The sequence below is a fragment of the Bombina bombina genome, chromosome 7, assembly GCF_027579735.1.
Source record: "Bombina bombina isolate aBomBom1 chromosome 7, aBomBom1.pri, whole genome shotgun sequence".
In the NCBI taxonomy this organism is placed as follows: domain Eukaryota; kingdom Metazoa; phylum Chordata; class Amphibia; order Anura; family Bombinatoridae; genus Bombina; species Bombina bombina.
Window position 1 is genome coordinate 373,550,059 of NC_069505.1, and position 18,058 is coordinate 373,568,116.

General features: G+C 39.5%; 1 protein-coding gene across 1 annotated transcript in view; it reads right to left on the minus strand.

Annotated features, from left to right (window-relative positions):
- Positions 1–588: 588 nt before the first annotated feature.
- The window catches only part of GLYCTK (glycerate kinase), a 37,332-nt gene continuing 19,862 nt past the window's right edge, over positions 589–18,058 (minus strand). Inside the window, 2 exon segments of the mRNA XM_053689008.1 lie at positions 589–1,564; positions 2,591–2,766. Coding sequence (XP_053544983.1) covers positions 680–1,564; positions 2,591–2,766 — 1,061 coding nt within the window. The 3' untranslated portion in view covers positions 589–679.

Below are 18,058 nucleotides of genomic sequence, written 5' to 3' on the forward strand. Positions count from 1 at the left end.
AAAGTTATTTACAATTGTATGTTCTTTCTGAATCATATTCCTTTAAAGGGACATAATACTCATATGCTAAATCACTTGAAACTGATGCAGTATAACTGTAAAAAGCTGACAGGAAAATATCACCTGAGCATCTCTATGTAAAAAAGGAAGATATTTTACCTCACAATTTCCTCAGCTCAGCAGAGTAAGTTCTGTGTAAAAAGTTATACTCAGCTGCTCCCAGCTGCAGGTAAACAAATTTAAAAAAATGAAGAAATGAACAGCAGCCAATCAGCATCAGCAGTGCTGAGGTCATGAACTCTTACTGTGATCTCATGAGATTTGACTTAACTCTCATGAGATTTCATAGTAAGCTTCCTTTACCTGATTGGTGAAATAATATGAGAGTGCACGATGCTAGTCCCTTCAGATGTCCCAGGACAAACACACTAAAATGCTGCTTAGAAATCCTTTAAAATGGGAGGTGGCTACTGAGGAACTTTTGAGGTAAAATATCTTTCTTTTTTACATAGAGATGTTCAGGTGATATTTTCTAATCAGCTTTTTACAGCTATGCTGCATCACTTTCAAGTGTTTAAACATTTGGGTATTATGGCCCTTTAAGTTGTAAATCAATAGTGGTTCATTGATCCTACAAAAATACAACGTATGTGATTCTTACAATAAAATACCACAGGTCTCAATGGTTACCAATTGCAATTCTACTTATAAGAAGGACTTGTACGTCCATCACATTGGTACCTGTTAGACCAGTCACCAGCAGGTCATGGCCACCTTGGAACTGACTGAAAAAACTATTAGAATCACTATGATTCAGAGAATAATTAACATCCAATCCTTTCTCCTGTGCATGTGTTACAAGTTCTGGGTAAGAGAAGGCACCAGCTGCTTCAGTAGGACCATCCTGACCATCTGTTCCTCCACTGAGGAACAAGACCTTGCAGCTCTGTATACTAGATTGAACCCTATGCCACTCCTGTGCTACCCGCAACGCCAGTTCTTGGTTTCTTCCCCCTTTCCCCTTTCCTTGTACAAGCACTGTGGTCTCTCCTCCACAGAGAACACAAACCAATCCCACATCTTTGGATTTTCTTAGCTCCTGCAATCTATCAGCAAGCTTCAAGTCAGGAATTGCCATCTCAGTAGCCAAAGTCAGAATGTCTTGTTCCAATTGTTCCTGGTCTGAGCTGGACGCCAAAATAGAACAGATCACCTGAGTAAGAAGGTTAAAAAAGTGAGACACTATTTTAACATCTCCGCTGATGGCTGTAGAGAGAAGAAGAGGAAAATATCCCAACTGTGCAGCCTGCTGCTCTGCCTCCTTTAGTGCTATCAGATTGGAACCAATAAGGATGTTATGGACATTGTGGAAAATATCATCAAATTGCACCTGAGGCTTGGAGAACAGAACTTGCTCAACCACTTTAGGTGCAGATTCTGAAAGATTGTACTTCCTCAGTATCTTGAGACATTTCTCTGGATTGTAGAAGCTGGAAACAGTAGGACCACTTGCAATAACATCAAGGTCATCTCCAATGACATCAGACAGTATCAGACTGATAACCTAGGAACAGAGAAAAAAAATCAGAAAGTATGTGCTTGGGTGAAACTGTTGCAAGAGACACTAACTGGGTATTAAACTCAAAACTGAGACCTATCTGCCCCTAAATACTGGCAATAAGATAAATGTGCTTAATGTGATGGTAAACTTTCCATTTTGTATAAATGGATAAGGAATGTTAGCGTCTGTAACAAATATACGCTTTAACTTACGTTTTAATGTAGTGCTGAAATTCAAATACCCCCCGCTCCGGCCACCCACTTCAAAAGTATTTTTTTACTTTATCTACAATAAAAAAAAATTGTGCTAGTGACGTATGGCTAGAGCGATGATTGGAGAAAAGTTCAAACCGTTAGCTCACAAAAAAAAATTACTTTTGTAGTGGCCGGCCAGAGCGAGGGGTATTAGTGTTAAAGGGACACTGAACCCAATTTTTTTTTTCTTTCGTGATTCAGATAGAGCATGCAATTTTAAGCAACTTTCTAATTTACTCCTATTATCAAATTTTCTTCATTCTCTTGGCATCTTTATTTGAAATGCAAGAATGTAAGTTTAGATGCCGGCCCATTTTTGGTGAACAGCCTGGGTTGTTCTTGCTGATTGATGGATAAATTCATCCACCAATAAAAAAAGTGCTAACCAGAGTTCTGAACCAAAAAAAAACTTAGATGCCTTCTTTTTCAAATAAAGATAGCAAGATAATGAAAAAAATGATAATAGGAGTAAATTAGAAAGTTGCTTAACACTGCATGCTCTATCCGAATCACGAAAGAAAAACATTGACATTGAACATCCACACATCCTAAAAACGTACGCACCTCAAACCAGTAATATATTTTAAAATGGCCTCCTTTAGATGAAAAAAAAATAACACGAATGCCCCTTTTAGTGCACATAAATCCAAGTATTTCCTGTCCTTTATGAGTTTTAATGTAGATTTAAGTGTTGGTACTTTTGTACCATTGAATAGAGCATAACATTAAGTGATAGGGTTGCTTTGTCCGCATGCACTCTTTCCTTTGTACTGACCAGTGCTGGGTAAGCTGCTCTGGCCAAGCCTCCACCTTTGAGCTGAGACAGAGCTCTGCGAATCGTGTTCAGTTCTTGTATTGAGGCTCCTCTCAGAGCTAACTGTCTGGTTATAGTCTGCTTATCTTGCAGCGTGAGGGGAGGAACAGGAGCTGGAAGGAGCGCGGAACCGCCACCTAGCAGAGCATAAAGAAAAAAGTAACTAATACCTTAGCAGTTAAAGGGACATGATAACAAATGTTTTATATCATGATTCAGTCAGAGCACGTCATTTTAAATAACTTTCCATTTTTTCTTTATTATCTTTTTTTCGTTCTTTTTGTGTCCTTTGTTAAAAAGTATACCTAGCTAGACTCAGAAGCTGCTGATTGGTGGCTGCACATATATGCCTCTTGCCATTGGCGTTAAACTGTTGGGCATAACTACAATAACATGTTTACTCCTCACAATGCTATTATTTTCCATTCTGTGCCTGCCGCTCTCTTCAGCTGGGTGCCGCCATCTTTGAGCTTAGGTATTTTTGCACTCTGTGAGAGAAACGGTGCATGATTACAGATTAGTGATAGTGCAGGTTTTTTGAAAGCTGTACCATGCACTTTGGGTAATCGTGCATTATACAAAGCAAGAGGTTTACATTTTAGTTGTGGCAGGCCTATATTATTCATGTGACCTTTTTATATATGTATCATGTCATTTTAAAACTTATAAAAACTACAAATATGTAAACCTTTTACCCTATATTGTGTGTGTGCTAACCCGATTCCATCACGGACCTCATCCAGCGCATACTATCCTGATACACAGAGGATCTACACCATGTAGCACATACGGATCACACAAGTTGCACCTTGTATTAATTATATAAATTGTACCTTGCATTAATTATTAATTGATTCTTAATTATTTACTGATGTCTTAACATTTGTGTCTTAACGATTGAGTACTAACTATTTAAAAATGGTAGCATCTAGGATTGCAAAAAACAAAGAGGTGGCTGAGACTGTATAGTAGATAAAAAGCCAATCTTTATTTTCTTTCAAATTAAAAACGGAGGCACTCTCTATAGGAAAGACAGTCTGACCAACTATCCCACATGAGTAAGCTTACGCGTTTCGGCTAGTAAGCCTTAGTCATAGCTGTATACTACATGCTGATCATAAAGTTTAAAAAGAGAGTCTAAGCACCCCATTGGTTAAGAACATGAAAGTGGGACTGTTACATAATTAGTTGGTTAACACTTAAGTGTCTGTCACATAATATACATGTCAAGCCTAATCAGTACAACTTTATAAGCCCCATATTTATATACATACATATCTGGTACATAGGTTCATTTCCCCCAGTCCGTGTGAACCTATGTATCAGATATGTATGTATTTAAATATGTTCTTTACATGTTCTTAACCAATGGGGTGCTAAGGCTCCCTTTTTAAATTTTATGATCAGTGTGACGGATACCGGCTACACCAACTGGGCAGCTCCGCCAAAGGGTCCTGTTTCCTCCCTGGAGCCAGCAGCTGTAGAGCTCGAAAGTGATTATAGCCAGAGCCCACCAAAATAACCAGACAAGACCAGTATTCAGGTGAAACAAGAACATACTTTATTGTGAAACACACACTGCTTATATACACATTCAGAGCCTTATCTGATCCCAAGATCTCCTGCCATTCCTGCCCCTCCAGACAGTCCGGTGCCTCCATAGGAGCCACAGTCCCATAAAGCCCTCACTGTACTTAGGCTGTGGTTTCGGCACTGCCAGGGTGTCATTGGAAAGCTTTCGGTCCCCAGATGCCACAGTTCAAAAAGCGGCATGATCTGTCACTGGTTACTGAGGACCGGAGTTACAGCCTGGGAAAGAATTTGAGGTGGGGGTGTCCCAAACCCCCGGTTCCCAAGGGAGCTCCCTTCCGGCTATCACCCCACCTCTGGTCCTCCCTAGGGGCTACCAATACCCAAAAGAGTGGAGCTCTGGGGCAAAGGGCCCCTAGAGCGAACTGGGGTAAAGGTTAGCAGGTGTCCGGGGTGATGCGGCCAACCGGTAGTTCCAGGAGCCTGGCCAGCCAGAGAGGGGTTAGACGGTTAGAGATCAGCTTGCGGCCGGCAGTTCCAGTAACCGGCCAGCCGAGAAGGGTTTTCCCGGTCAGGGATCAGCTATTTTGTGAGGAGGTACAAACAACAAAACAGGCAATAGGAAGAGTTTGGGATATCACATGAGCCATAAAAAGGCCAAATCCAATATAATAATTTGTGTGCCAGTAAGTAAGGGGTTGGGGGGTAGCCTTGGCAGTCTGGTATCCATGACAATCAGCATGTAGTATCCAGCTATGACTAAGGCTTACTAGCCGAAACGCGTAAGCTTAATCATGTGGGATAGTTGTTCTGACTGTCTTGCCTATGGAGAGTGCCTCCGTTTTTAATTTGAAAGAAAATAAAGATTGACTTTTTATCTACTATACAGTCTCAACCACATCTTTGTTTTTTGCATTTCTAACTGCCAGATCAGGCAGAGACTGACCCTTCCGGACCTTAGTCGGTACCTTAGCCATGGATTACTTCACCGGCTACTACTCTCGAGACCGCTACATCCTGATTGGCCATTGGATCACTCATCGTCAAACGGAGCGATGCAGTGATTGGCCATTTCATCTACTCTTCATAGCACAGAGTCCCAAGGCGGAGTGGGAGCAAGGAGCGCATCTACCTTTCCCATGAGACTAGACGCAGCAGAATCGAACGGGCAAGTCAGAGCTGGGAGCTCGGCCGAAGGTAAATACTGGCTTTGTGCCCGTGCTTGTGTATCCTGTAAACTGCACATAGGGTCTGAACAGGGAGCTTGTATCGCTGCATATGGATTATAAACTTTTCTCATATTGCTCTTTTTGTTCCCTATGGTGTATCATCCGGCTTAATAGGGAGCTACCAGCTCTATTTTATGTATATTATTTATACTGGCTAAGGTGTCAATTTGAATTTATCAGCATTTTTTCTGCAGTATTACCGCAAACTCCTTTTCTTTCCTTTTAGCATCTAGGATTGGCCATATCCTACATCATTTCTGTACTTTTATATATGTTTTTATAAATGAGCATCTAATATTTATAAATAAATATATTTTTTAAATAGTTGAATTTCATTAATTTTATATACCTTCGTGATACACAAAGATTTTGTATATTTAGAAGAATAGTTAATAAAATTACCCTAAATACCAATAACACAATACAATTTTTGTATTTTTGTCTTCTTTGTATATGTAGAGGGTCATATACTTTAAAAGGGTAGCTTTTCCTTTTTTGGCGCAGTTCTTATATAGTCTCACCCAAACTATACTTTAATCCAAAGCGTACAATGAGGCTGTAAAAAAGCCAGCAACATCAGTACTTGTTCAACATTTCTGTCACAGAGTGCACAAATACTTGAGCTCCAAGATGGCGAGGCCTTGTATGAAAATGCATTGCATAACCAACTGGGACATGTAATTGGATAAAAAAAGAGAATTGCAGGTACAAGAGGAAAAACAATAATATGATGAGTCGTAGGCATTTTGACAGAGTAATGCAGGCACTACTATGTAAAGTAAAAACAGTCCTTTATTGGGCTTCTTAAAAATACATAGAATCCATACAGATGGCAGACACACAAACAAGAGGGACAAACGGCCGGACGCATTTTGCGCCCCCTAGTGGAGCTTAATCATAGGCTGACATAGGTGAGGCTAGGTATCCCTTATATAGGGATTTGTTAACCCCTTCCTCATAACAGTTAAAAGCAATATTAATAAAAGAAATACATTTGCAAAAGGGTCAATTGAAAATAGAATCGCAAATCATGTATGTAAACACGATTATTGTATAATAGTACAAGATGGATTTCAGATAAAGTTACACAAGACCTTATATGTTATAATACACTGTATTTGGACATTCAAATGGCTTAAGACTAAGACATGGAACTAACAAGCCATACTTCCACCAAGTAACAACATCTCCCTGTATTATTCTAATAGATAAAATAGCGGAATATATACAGTATATATGGTATAGATAAAGCATTAGTTATCAATAAAGTACCTTATATCACACTCTTTATTCATGCCAGTTGGAACTCGTGAATGTAATTTCAGTATCCAATACAATTCTTTTTTATCTAGAATGTTTTGTTTGTTACCTCCTCTAGGAGGAATGATGGCTACATCTATAATTTGTATCGACATGTTCGCTATGTGTGTAAAATGATGGTTATTAAAATGATTGGCTACTGCTGAATCTTTGTAATAATTTTTTACATCTCTAACATGTTCACTAAACCTAGTTCTAACTTCACGTGAGGTCTTGCGTACATACTGTCTCTTGCATAGATTACATGTAAACAAGTAGACCACGTATGACTGGACAGATAGCTCAGCATGCTAAGGCACTGTGGCTGATTTCTGTAGCAACCCAAGGGTTGCAGGTTTGATCCCTGGTGAGGTCCATTCAGCCTTTCATCCTTCCGAGGTTGATAAAATGAGCAGCGCCTTGAGACCCTTATGGGTGATTAGCTGTGCTTTACAAGTACCCAATACATACGTATGGGGTTTTGCAGTTAGCATAAAAATCTTTATAATACTCAGTATTGTCATAGGTAGATACAAAGGTTTCCCCAATCTTGATGTTAGTACATGTATTACAATTCCTGCTGCCACATTTAAAATTTCCTTTTTTAAATAGCCAGTTAGAGGTGGTTACGCTATTTTTGTTTTTCACCAGACTAGGAGAGAGTGATCTAGCTAATGTTTTTGGTTTCTTGGAAACAAACCTACAGTGGTCTATCAGGGGTTTAAGTACTGAATCCCCCGATAATATATGTAAGTGTTTTTTAAGAATTTTAACTATACTCTCATATTACTGTGTGTATTCTGTAGTTAATACAATGGTTTCACTAACTTTATCATGACTTTTGCAATTATAAGTTTTAGTAGATCTGGGATTCAGGGTTTTAATTGACTTTCTACATGTTTCCAACTGGGTAGAATCATACCCCCTCTTGATAAGTCTGTCCTTGAGTTCTAGTGATTGGGAATCATAGATGTTGTCTGACTTAGTGTTCCTACGGAGTCTATTGAACTGTCCTCTTGAGATAGCATTAGTTAAATGTCCTGGATGCTGAGAGGCAGCATGTAGGATTGTGTTACACGCTGTAGGTTTTTTGAAGGTCTTTGTGACAATCTGATTATTGACTATATTTAGTGTGAGATCTAAGAAATTGATCTCTTTGTTGTTAAGTTCACCGGTAAATTGAAGACCCAAGTCATTAGAGCTCAGGTAAGTCAGAAAGTCCTCCATAAATTTAGGGTCTTTATGATTACGTACCACAAATAGCAGGTTGCCAATATAACAAACAAAGAGCACTATCTGCTCATGCCAGGGGTTAAGGGGGGAGTAAACATACATTAGCTCCCACCAAGCAACAAAAATATTAGCAAAGCCCAGGGCAAACTTTGCCCCCATAGTGGTCCCCCTGACCTGCAGATAGTACTCATTGTCAAACAAAAATAAATTGTGCGACAGCAGGAATTGCTAAACATCTCCTATATATAGCCTTACCGCATCAGTCAGATTGTACTCTTTTTCTAAGAAGAAATCAACAGCATTAATACCTAAATGCTGTGGTATGCTAGTATATAGGGAAGCTATATCTACAGTGATCCAACAAAAATCATCCTGCCACTTCAGTGTATCCAATGTGTGAAGTAGGTGTGATGTATCCTGTAAGTAACTCAGTTGCATTTTAGCTATGGGTTGGAGAATTGAGTCCATCCATTCACCAAGTGGTTCTAAAAGTGAGCCAATACCAACAACAATAGGTCTACCTGGTGGACAGAATAGGTCTTTGTGGATCTTAGGGACATGGTGAAATATCGGTGTGATCTGGTTGTCTGGGATCAATGTCTCACGATCCTTTACAGTAAATACCCCAAGCATAATGCCATTGTCAGTGAGTTTAGCCATATCTTTTTTTTAAATAGAAACAGGGTTACTAGGGAGTTGGCGACAAACACTATCAGAAAGCTGTCTATAAGCTTCCCAAAAATAAAATGATGTGTCCATAACAGCAATACTGACTGATGGGGTAAGGCTATATATAGGAGATGTTTTGCAATTCCTGCTGTCACATAATTTCTTTTTGTTTGACAATGAGTACTATCTGCAGGTCAGGGGGACCACTATGGGGGAAAAGTTTGCCCCGGCCTTTGCTAATATTTTTGTTGCTTGGTGGGAGCTAATGTTTACTCCCCCTTAACTCCTGGCATGAGCAGATAGTGCTCTTTGTTCGTTATATTGACGACCTGCTATTTGTGGCACGTAATCATAAATACCCTAAATTTATGGAGGACTTTCTGACTTACCTGAGCTCTAATGACTTGGGTCTTAAATTTACCGGTGAACTTAACAACATACACCTAGATTACAAGTTTGTGCATTCGTCTTTTAACACTGAAAATATGGTACTTTCAGTGTTAAAACAGCACCGCAGCTATTACAAGTCTTGTCGGTATAGGTGTACCACAAACCTTTTAGCCTGTAACGCAACGTCAGTACCGCACTCGTAAAAATGAAGTTTTTGCATGGGATTAACATTGCGCCGGTATTACGAGTTTTGCGATGAGGCTAAAAAGCAAGCGTTACACTCTAAAATTACAAGATCCGTAACGCCATCTAAAGTCAGTAGTTAGGAGTTTTACGCTACATAAAACTAATAACTAATATGTTACAAAGTACACTAAACAACCATAAACTACCTATTAACCCCTAAACCGAGGCCCTCCCGCATCGCAAATACTATAATAAATGTATTAACTCCTAATCTGCTGCTCCCGATATCGCCGCAACTAAGAAAATGTATGAACCCCTATTCCGCCACTCCCCGACATCATCGCCACTATACTAAAGTTATTAACCCCTAAACCGCCACCCTCCCACATCACAAACACTATTTAAATATTATTAACCACTACTCTGCCGTTTGCCCACATCGCCCCCACTATATTAAAGTTGTTAAGCCCTACACTGCCGCCCCTATAATAAACCTATTAACCCCTAGACCGAAAGCCCCCCACATCGCAATAAACTAATTTAAACTAGCAACCCCTAAACCTAACTCTAAAGTTACCCTAACGTAACCCTAAAACCCCCTAACTTTAACATAATTAAAATAGAGCTAAATTAAACTTACAATTATTAACTAACTGCTAGATTTGGAGTTTTGTCAGTAAAAACTTGCGGGGCTAACGCTCCTTTTTTTTCCAGCGCTCCCTTAAGCCAACGCTGGTATTACGAGTTTTCTGAATGGCTGCGTTAGCCTCAGAAAAGTGAGCGTTGAGCCAAATTTAGCTCCACTTCAACCCTCAATACCAGCGTTGCTTATGGTAACGGTAAGATGGAAAAACGTGCTCGTGCACGATTTCCCCATAGGATACAATGGGGCTGAGCTGGCTGAAAAAAAAACTAACACCTTCAAAAAAGCAGCGTTCAGCTCCTAACGCAGCCCCATTGTTTCCTATGGGGAAATACTTTCTAAGTCTACACCTAACACCCTAACATGAACCCGAGTCTAAACACCCCTAACCTTACACTTATTAACCCCTATTCTGCCGCCCCCCCTATCGCTGACACCTGCATTATATTATTAACCCCTAATCTGCCGCTCCGGACACCGCCGCCACCTACATTATAGCTATGAACCCTTAATCTGCTGTCCCTAACATCGCCGACACCTATATTATATTTATTAACCCCTAATCTGTCCCCCCCCAACGTCGCCGCCACCTACCTTCACTTATTAACCCCTAATCTGCCGACCGGTCATCGCCGCCACTATAATAAATGTATTAGCCCCTAAACCGCCGCACTCCCGCCTCGCAAACACTATAATAAATTTTATTAACCCCTAATCTGCCCTCCCTAACGTCGCCGCCACCTACCTACAATTATTAACCCCTAATCTGCCGCCCCCAACGTCCCTGCTACTATAATAAAGTTATTAACCCCTAAACCTAAGTCTAACCCTAACCCTAACACCCCCCTAAATTAAATATAATTTAAATAAATCGAAATAAATTTACTATAATTAAATAAATTATTCCTATTTAAAACTAAATACTTACCTATAAAATAAACCCTAATATAGCTACAATATAACTATTAGTTACATTGTAGCTATTTTAGGATTTATATTGATTTTACAAGCAACTTTGTATTTATTTTAACTAGGTACAGTAGCTATTAAATAGTTAATAACTATTTAATAGCTACCTAGTTAAAATAATTATAAAATTACCTGTAAAATAAATCCTAACCTAAGTTACAATTACACCTAACACTACACTATCAATAAATTATTTAAATAAATTACCTACAATTATCTAGACTAAAATACAATTAAACTATAGTACAATAACAAACAAACACTAAATTACAAAAAATAAAAAAATATTACAAGAATTTTAATCCAATTACACCTAATCTAAGCCCCCTAATAAAATAAAAAAGCCCCCCAAAATCATAAAATTTCCTACCCTATACTAAATTACAAAAGTAATCAGCTCTTTTACCAGCCCTTAAAAGGGCTTTTTGCAGGGCATTGCCCCAAAGTAATCAGCTCTTTTACCTGTAAAAAAATACAAGACCCCCCCAACATTACACCCACCACCCACACACCCCTACTCCAAAACCCACCCGATCCCCCCTTAAAAAAAACCTAACACTACCCCATTAAAGATCACCCTACCTTGAGCCATGTTCACCCAGCCGGGCACCCCTAGTCATCCGATCCGTCCAGAAGTCTTCATCCGATGCGGCAGAAGAGGACATCCGGACCGGGAGAAGGCTTCAACCAAGTGGCATCTTCTATCTTCATCCATCTGGCGCGGAGCGGATCCATCTTCAAGACATCCGACGCAGAGCATCCTCTTCTTTCCACGGCCGACGACTGAATGAAGGTTCCTTTAAATGACGTCATCCAAGATGGCGTCCCTCAAATTCCGATTGGCTGATAGGATTCTATCAGCCAATCGGAATTAAGGTAGGAAAAATCCGATTGGTTGATGCTATCAGCCAATCGGATTGAAGTTCAATCCGATTGGCTGATTGGATCAGCCAATAGAATTGACTTCGCATTCTATTGGCTGATCCAATCAGCCAATCGGATTGAACTTCAATCCGATTGGCTGATAGCATCAACCAATCAGATTTTTCCTACCTTAATTCCGATTGGCTGATAGAATCCTATCAGCCAATCGGAATTCGAGGGACGCCATCTTGGATGACGTCATTTAAAGGAACCTTCATTCAGTCGTCGGCCGTGGAAAGAAGAGGATGCTCTGCGTCGGATGTCTTGAAGATGGACCCGCTCCGCGCCAGATGGATGAAGATAGAAGATGCCGCTTGGATGAAGCCTTCTCCCGGTCTGGATGTCCTCTTCTGCCCCATCGGATGAAGACTTCTGGATGGATTGGATGACCAGTGGTGCCCGGCTGGGTGAACACGGCTCAAGGTAGGGTGATCTTCAATGGGGTAGTGTTAGGTTTTTTTAAGGGGGGATCGGGTGGGTTTTAGAGTAGGGGTGTGTGGGTGGTGGGTTGTAATGTTGGGGGGAGGGGTCTTGTATTTATTTTTACAGGTAAAAGAGCTGATTATTTTGGGGCAATGCCCTGCAAAAAGCCCTTTTAAGGGCTGGTAAAAGAGCTGATTATTTTTGTAATTTAGTATAGGGTAGGGAATTTTATTATTTTGGGGGGCTTTTTTATTTTATTAGGGGGCTTAGATCAGGTGTAATTAGATTAAAATTCTTGTAATATTTTTTTATTTTTTTTGTAATTTAGTGTTTTTTTGTACTATTTTACAGGTAATTTTGTGCTTATTTTAACTAGGTAGCTATTAAATCGTTATTAACTATTTCATAGCTATTATACCTAGTTAAAATAAATACAAAGTTGCCTGTAAAATAAATATAAATCCTAAAATAGCTACAATGTAACTAATAGTTATATCGTAGCTATATTAGGGTTTATTTTATAGGTAAGTATTTAGTTTTAAATAGAAATAATTTATTTAATTATAGTAAATTTATTTCGATTTATTTAAATTATATTTAACTTAGGGGGGTGTTAGGTTTAGGGGTTAATAACTTTATTATAGTAGCGGCGATGTTGGGGGCGGCAGATTAGGGGTTAATAATTGTAGGTAGGTGGCAGCTATGTTAGGGAGGGCAGATTAGGGGTTAATAAAATTTATTATAGTGTTTGCGAGGTGGGAGTGCGGCGGTTTAGGGGTTAATACATTTATTATAGTGGCGGAGATGTCCGGTCAGCAGATTAGGGGTTAATAAGTGTAGGTAGGTGGCGGCGACGTTGGGGGGGGGGGACAGATTAGGGGTTAATAAATATAATATAGGTGTCAGCGATGTTAGGGACAGCAGATTAGGGGTTCATAGCTATAATGTAGGTGGCGGCGGTGTCCGGTCGGCAGATTAGGGGTTAAATAATTTTATTATAGGGTTTGCGATGTGGGGGGGCCTCGGTTTAGGGGTTCATAGGTAGTTTATGGGTGTTAGTGTACTTTGTAGCACTGTAGTTAAGAGCTTTATGTTCCGGCGTTAGCCCATAAAACTCTTAACTACTGACTTTTTTATGCGGTAGAAGTCTTGGAGGTAGAGGCTGTACCGCTCACTTCTTCCAAGACTCGTAATACCAGCGTTAGGCAAATTCCATTAAAAAGATAGTATACGCAATTGACGTAAGGGGATTTGCGGTAGCCTCGAGTCTCAGAAAAAAAGTGAGCGGCACACCTGTACCTGCCAAACTCGTAATACCAGCGGGCGTTAAAAAGCAGCGTTAGGACCCCTTAACGCTGCTTTTTAAGGCTAACGCAGAACTCTAAATCTAGGTGTAAATAAACCTATTAGCCCCTAAACCGCCAGTCCCCCACCAAATCGGAACAACCTAAATTAAACTATTAACCCCTAACCCTAACACCCCCTAACTTTAACATAATTAAAATAGGAGTTAAATAAAACTTACAATTATTAACTAAATAATTCCTATTTAAAACTTAATACAAACTTACCTGTGAAATAAAAGCTAAGCTAGCTACAATATAACTATATATAGCCTGATGAAACAGTGTTGAACACTGAGAAACGCGTTGCTGTTGTTTTTAATTTGGAATAAATTTTATTACATTTTAACTCTCTATCTGCCGCATCATTTTTGGCCTAGGCCAATTTTATATCACTACCATCCATTTGTTTTTTTTTTGGGACTTTCTGGTATGAACCATATTGGATACTAACTTGCTCCCATCACACCACTTTGGATTTCCCTGGACTCTCCCTGGTGAGACGAGGAATCCCACCTGACGACATCCCTTGAAAGAGGTCTACCGGACGACGTGTGGTTCCGGACTGCGAATACTGCACATTAGTGCTCATACTGTGTGAGTAGGATTCTTGTGATCCATTTGCTGCTGTTTTTATTTATTTTTTGATCTGCACCATGTGGCGCCCTCTATCCTTCCTTTCCTAGATATATCTTCTGTGTTGCGGCACAACACCCTGGAGGAGCAGCCTATACTATCTTGGAATACCCTCACCTGTCTATCAGCTTCTGGAATTGCCATTATATATTCTTGGACTCTGTATCAGAATACATACATTGAACTTTACAGGTTTTATTGTTATTTTTACTTATTATTATTTTTGAGTGTCATTACACAAGTAATGTTCTGATACTAATATTATAATACTGCCATTGCCACTCTATACATTTATATATAATTATTTATATTATATTTATTATTTTTATTTTCACAGCTCATATATTTTTTATATCTCTTTGTAATACTTATCCTAGGCGCATCTTATAAGTGTTTTAGTGATATCTTCACTGAAACACTAGTTATTGTTTATAACTAATAGTTACCTTGTAGCTAGCTTAGGTTTTATTTTTATTTCACAGGTAAGTTTGTATTTATTTTAACTAGGTAGACTAGTTAGTAAATAGTTACCTAGTTAAAATAAATACAAAATTACCTGTCAAATAAAACCTAATCTACCTTACACTAAAACCTAAAATTACAATAAAATCAAAAAACCTACCATTACAAAAAATCAAAAAACCTACCATTACAAAAAAAAAACGAAATTATCCAAAAAAATAAAAATTATTCCTATTCTAATACCCTTTAAAAAAAAAAAAAAAAAAAAAACACCCCAAAATAAAAAAGCCTAATCTAAAATAAACTACCAAAGGCCCTTAAAATGGCCTTTTGGGGGCCCTTAAAATGGCCTTTTGTAGGGCATTGCTCTAAGTTAAACAGCTCTTTTGCTAAAAAAAAAAAACACACACCCTAACAGTATACAAACCCCCACCCCCCAAACTACCAAGGGCCCTTAAAAGGGCCTTTTGTATGGCATTGTCCTGAGTTAAACAACTCTTTTGCTCCAAAAAATAATACAAACACCCCCTAACACTATACAAACCCCCACCCCCCAAACTACCAAGGGCCCTCAAAAGGGGATTTTGGGGAGCCCTTAAAATAACAAACAAATGATCAAAAATAAAAAAAATATTCCTATTCTAATACCCATAAAAAAAATAAAAAATAAAAAACCTAATCTAGAATAAACTACTAATGGCCCTTAAAAGGGCCTTTTGTAGGGCATTGCCCTAAATAAATCAGCTCTGTTTATGAAATAAAAATACAAATACCCACATTACAAACCTCCACCCCCCCCAAACCAACAAAATAAAAAAAAAAAAACTAAGCTACCCATTGCCCTGAAAAGGGCATTTGTATGGGCATTGACCTTAACCCCTTAATGACCGAGGACGTGCAGGGTACGTCCTCAAAAAAAAGGCAGTTAATGCCTGAGAACGTACCCTGCACGTCCTCGGTTTGGAAAGCAGTTGGAAGCGATCCTGCTCGCTTCCAGCTGCTTTCCGGTTATTGCAGTGATGCCTCGATATCGAGGCATCCTGCAATAACCATTTGTAGCCATCCGGTGCAGAGAGAGCCACTCTGTGGCCCTCTCTGCACCGGACATTAACGGCTACGTTCGTTGGTGGGTGGGAGCCGGTGTGGGAGGTGGGTGGCGGCCATCGATGGCCTTTGTGATGTGGAGGGGGGCGGGATCGGGGGCGGGGACGACCGGGGGGGACGCGCACGGACGCGCGCGCGTGCACGGGGAGGCCGGGTGGGCACGTGCACGGGGAGGGAGCAGGTGGGAACCACTACGCTACAGAAAATGTTTTTGTTAGAAGTGGGGATCAAAGGGGTTAATATGGTTATTTTGGTGATCGGTTTGGCTGGTGGGGTATTGGACTGTGGGGGGGAAGCTACACTACAGAAACAAATAGTTAAACATTAAAAAAAAACATTTTTATTTGCAAACTGGGTACTGGCAGACAGCTGCCAGTACCCAAGATGGCCCCAATAAGGCCATCTTATACCTTTTATTTTAGTACTGGCAGACTTTCTGCCAGTACTTAAGATGGCGGGGACAATTGTGGGGTGGGGGAGGGAAGAGTGCTGTTTGGGAGGGATCAGGGGGTGGGATGTGTCAGGTGGGAGTCTGATCTCTACACTAAAGCTAAAATTAACCCTGCAAGCTCCCTACAAACTACCTAATTAACCCCTTCACTGCTGGCCATAATACACATGTGATGCGCAGCAGCATTTAGCGGCCTTATAATTACCAAAAAGCAACGCCAAAGCCATATATGTCTGCTATTTATGAACAAAGAGGATCCCAGAGAAGCATTTAAAACCATTTGTGCCATAATTGCACAAGCTGTTTGTAAATAATTTTAGTGAAAAACCTGAAGTTTGAAAAAGTGAACAATTTTTTTTTATTTGATTGCTTTTGGCGGTGAAATGGTGGCATGAAATATACCAAAATGGGCCTAGATCAATACTTGGGGTTGTCTACTACACTACACTAGAGCTAAAATTAACCCTAGAAGCTCCCTACATGCTCCCTAATTAACCCATTCACTGCTGGGCATAATACACGGTTGGTGCGCAGTGGCATTTAGCAGCCTTCTAATTACCAAAAAGCAAAGCCAAAGCCATATATGTCTGCTATTTATGAACAAAGGGGATCCCAGAGAAGCATTTACAACCATTTATTACATAATTTCATGAGTTGTTTGTAAATAATTTCAGTGAGAAACCTAAAGTTTGTGAAAAAATTTGTGAAAAAGTAAAATAATTTTTTTATTTGATCGCATTCGGCGGTGAAATGGTGCCATGAAATATACCAAAATGGGCCTAGATCAATACTTTGGGATGTCTTCTAAAAAAAATATATATACATGTCAATGGATATTCAGAGATTCCTGAAAGATATTAGTGTCCCAATGTAACTAGCGCTAATTTTGAAAAAAAGTGGTTTGGAAATGGCAAAGTACTACTTGTACTTATAGCCCTATAACTTGCAAAAAAAGTAAAGAACATGTAAACATTGGGTATTTCTAAACTCAGGACAAAATTTAGAAACTATTTAGCATGGGTGTTTTTTGGTGGTTGTAGATGTGTAACAGATTTTGGGGGTCAAAGTTAGAAAAAGTGTGTTTTTTTCCATTTTTTCCTCATATTTTATAATATTTTTTATAGTAAATTATAAGATATGATGAAAATAATGGTATATTTTGAAAGTCCATTTAATGGCGAGAAAAACGGTATATAATATGTGTGGGTACAGTAAATGAGTAAGAGGAAAATTACAGCTAAACACAAACACCACAAAAATGTAAAAATAGCCTTGGTCCCAAACGGACAGAAAATGGAAAAGTGCTGTGGTCATTAAGGGGTTAAAAGGGCATTTAGCTATTTTACTGCACAGACTCTAAACTAAAAAATAAAACCCACCCAATAAACCCTTTAAAAAGCCTAAAACTAACCCCGACGATCCATTTACAGTTTTTGAAGTCCCGCTTGAATAATCTTCATCCCGGTGTTGAAGTCCTCATCCAGGTGACGGCAAAGTCCTGATCCAAGCAGCGAGAAGTCTTCATCCAGGAGGCATCTTCTATCTTGATCCCGGAGGCGCGGATGGGTCCATCCTGAAGACATCCGTCGCAGAGCTTCCTCTACATACGGTCGCCGCCGTACACTGAATCTTCAAAGCAAGGGATGCGATTCAAGATGGCGTCCCTTGCATTCCTATTGGCTGAAAAATTTGATTCAGCCAATAGGAATTAGGGCTGCTAAAATCCTATTGGCTGTTCAAATCAGCCATTAGGACTTAAGCAGCTCTCATGCTATTGGCTAATTCGAATATTTTTTTTTTTTTTTGGAGCAAAAGAGCTATTTAACTCAGGGCAATGCCCTATAAAAGGCCATTTTAAGGGCGCTTGGTAGTTTATTCTAGATTAGGGTTTTATATTTTGGGGTGTGTTTTTTTTTAAAGGGTATTAGAATAGGAATA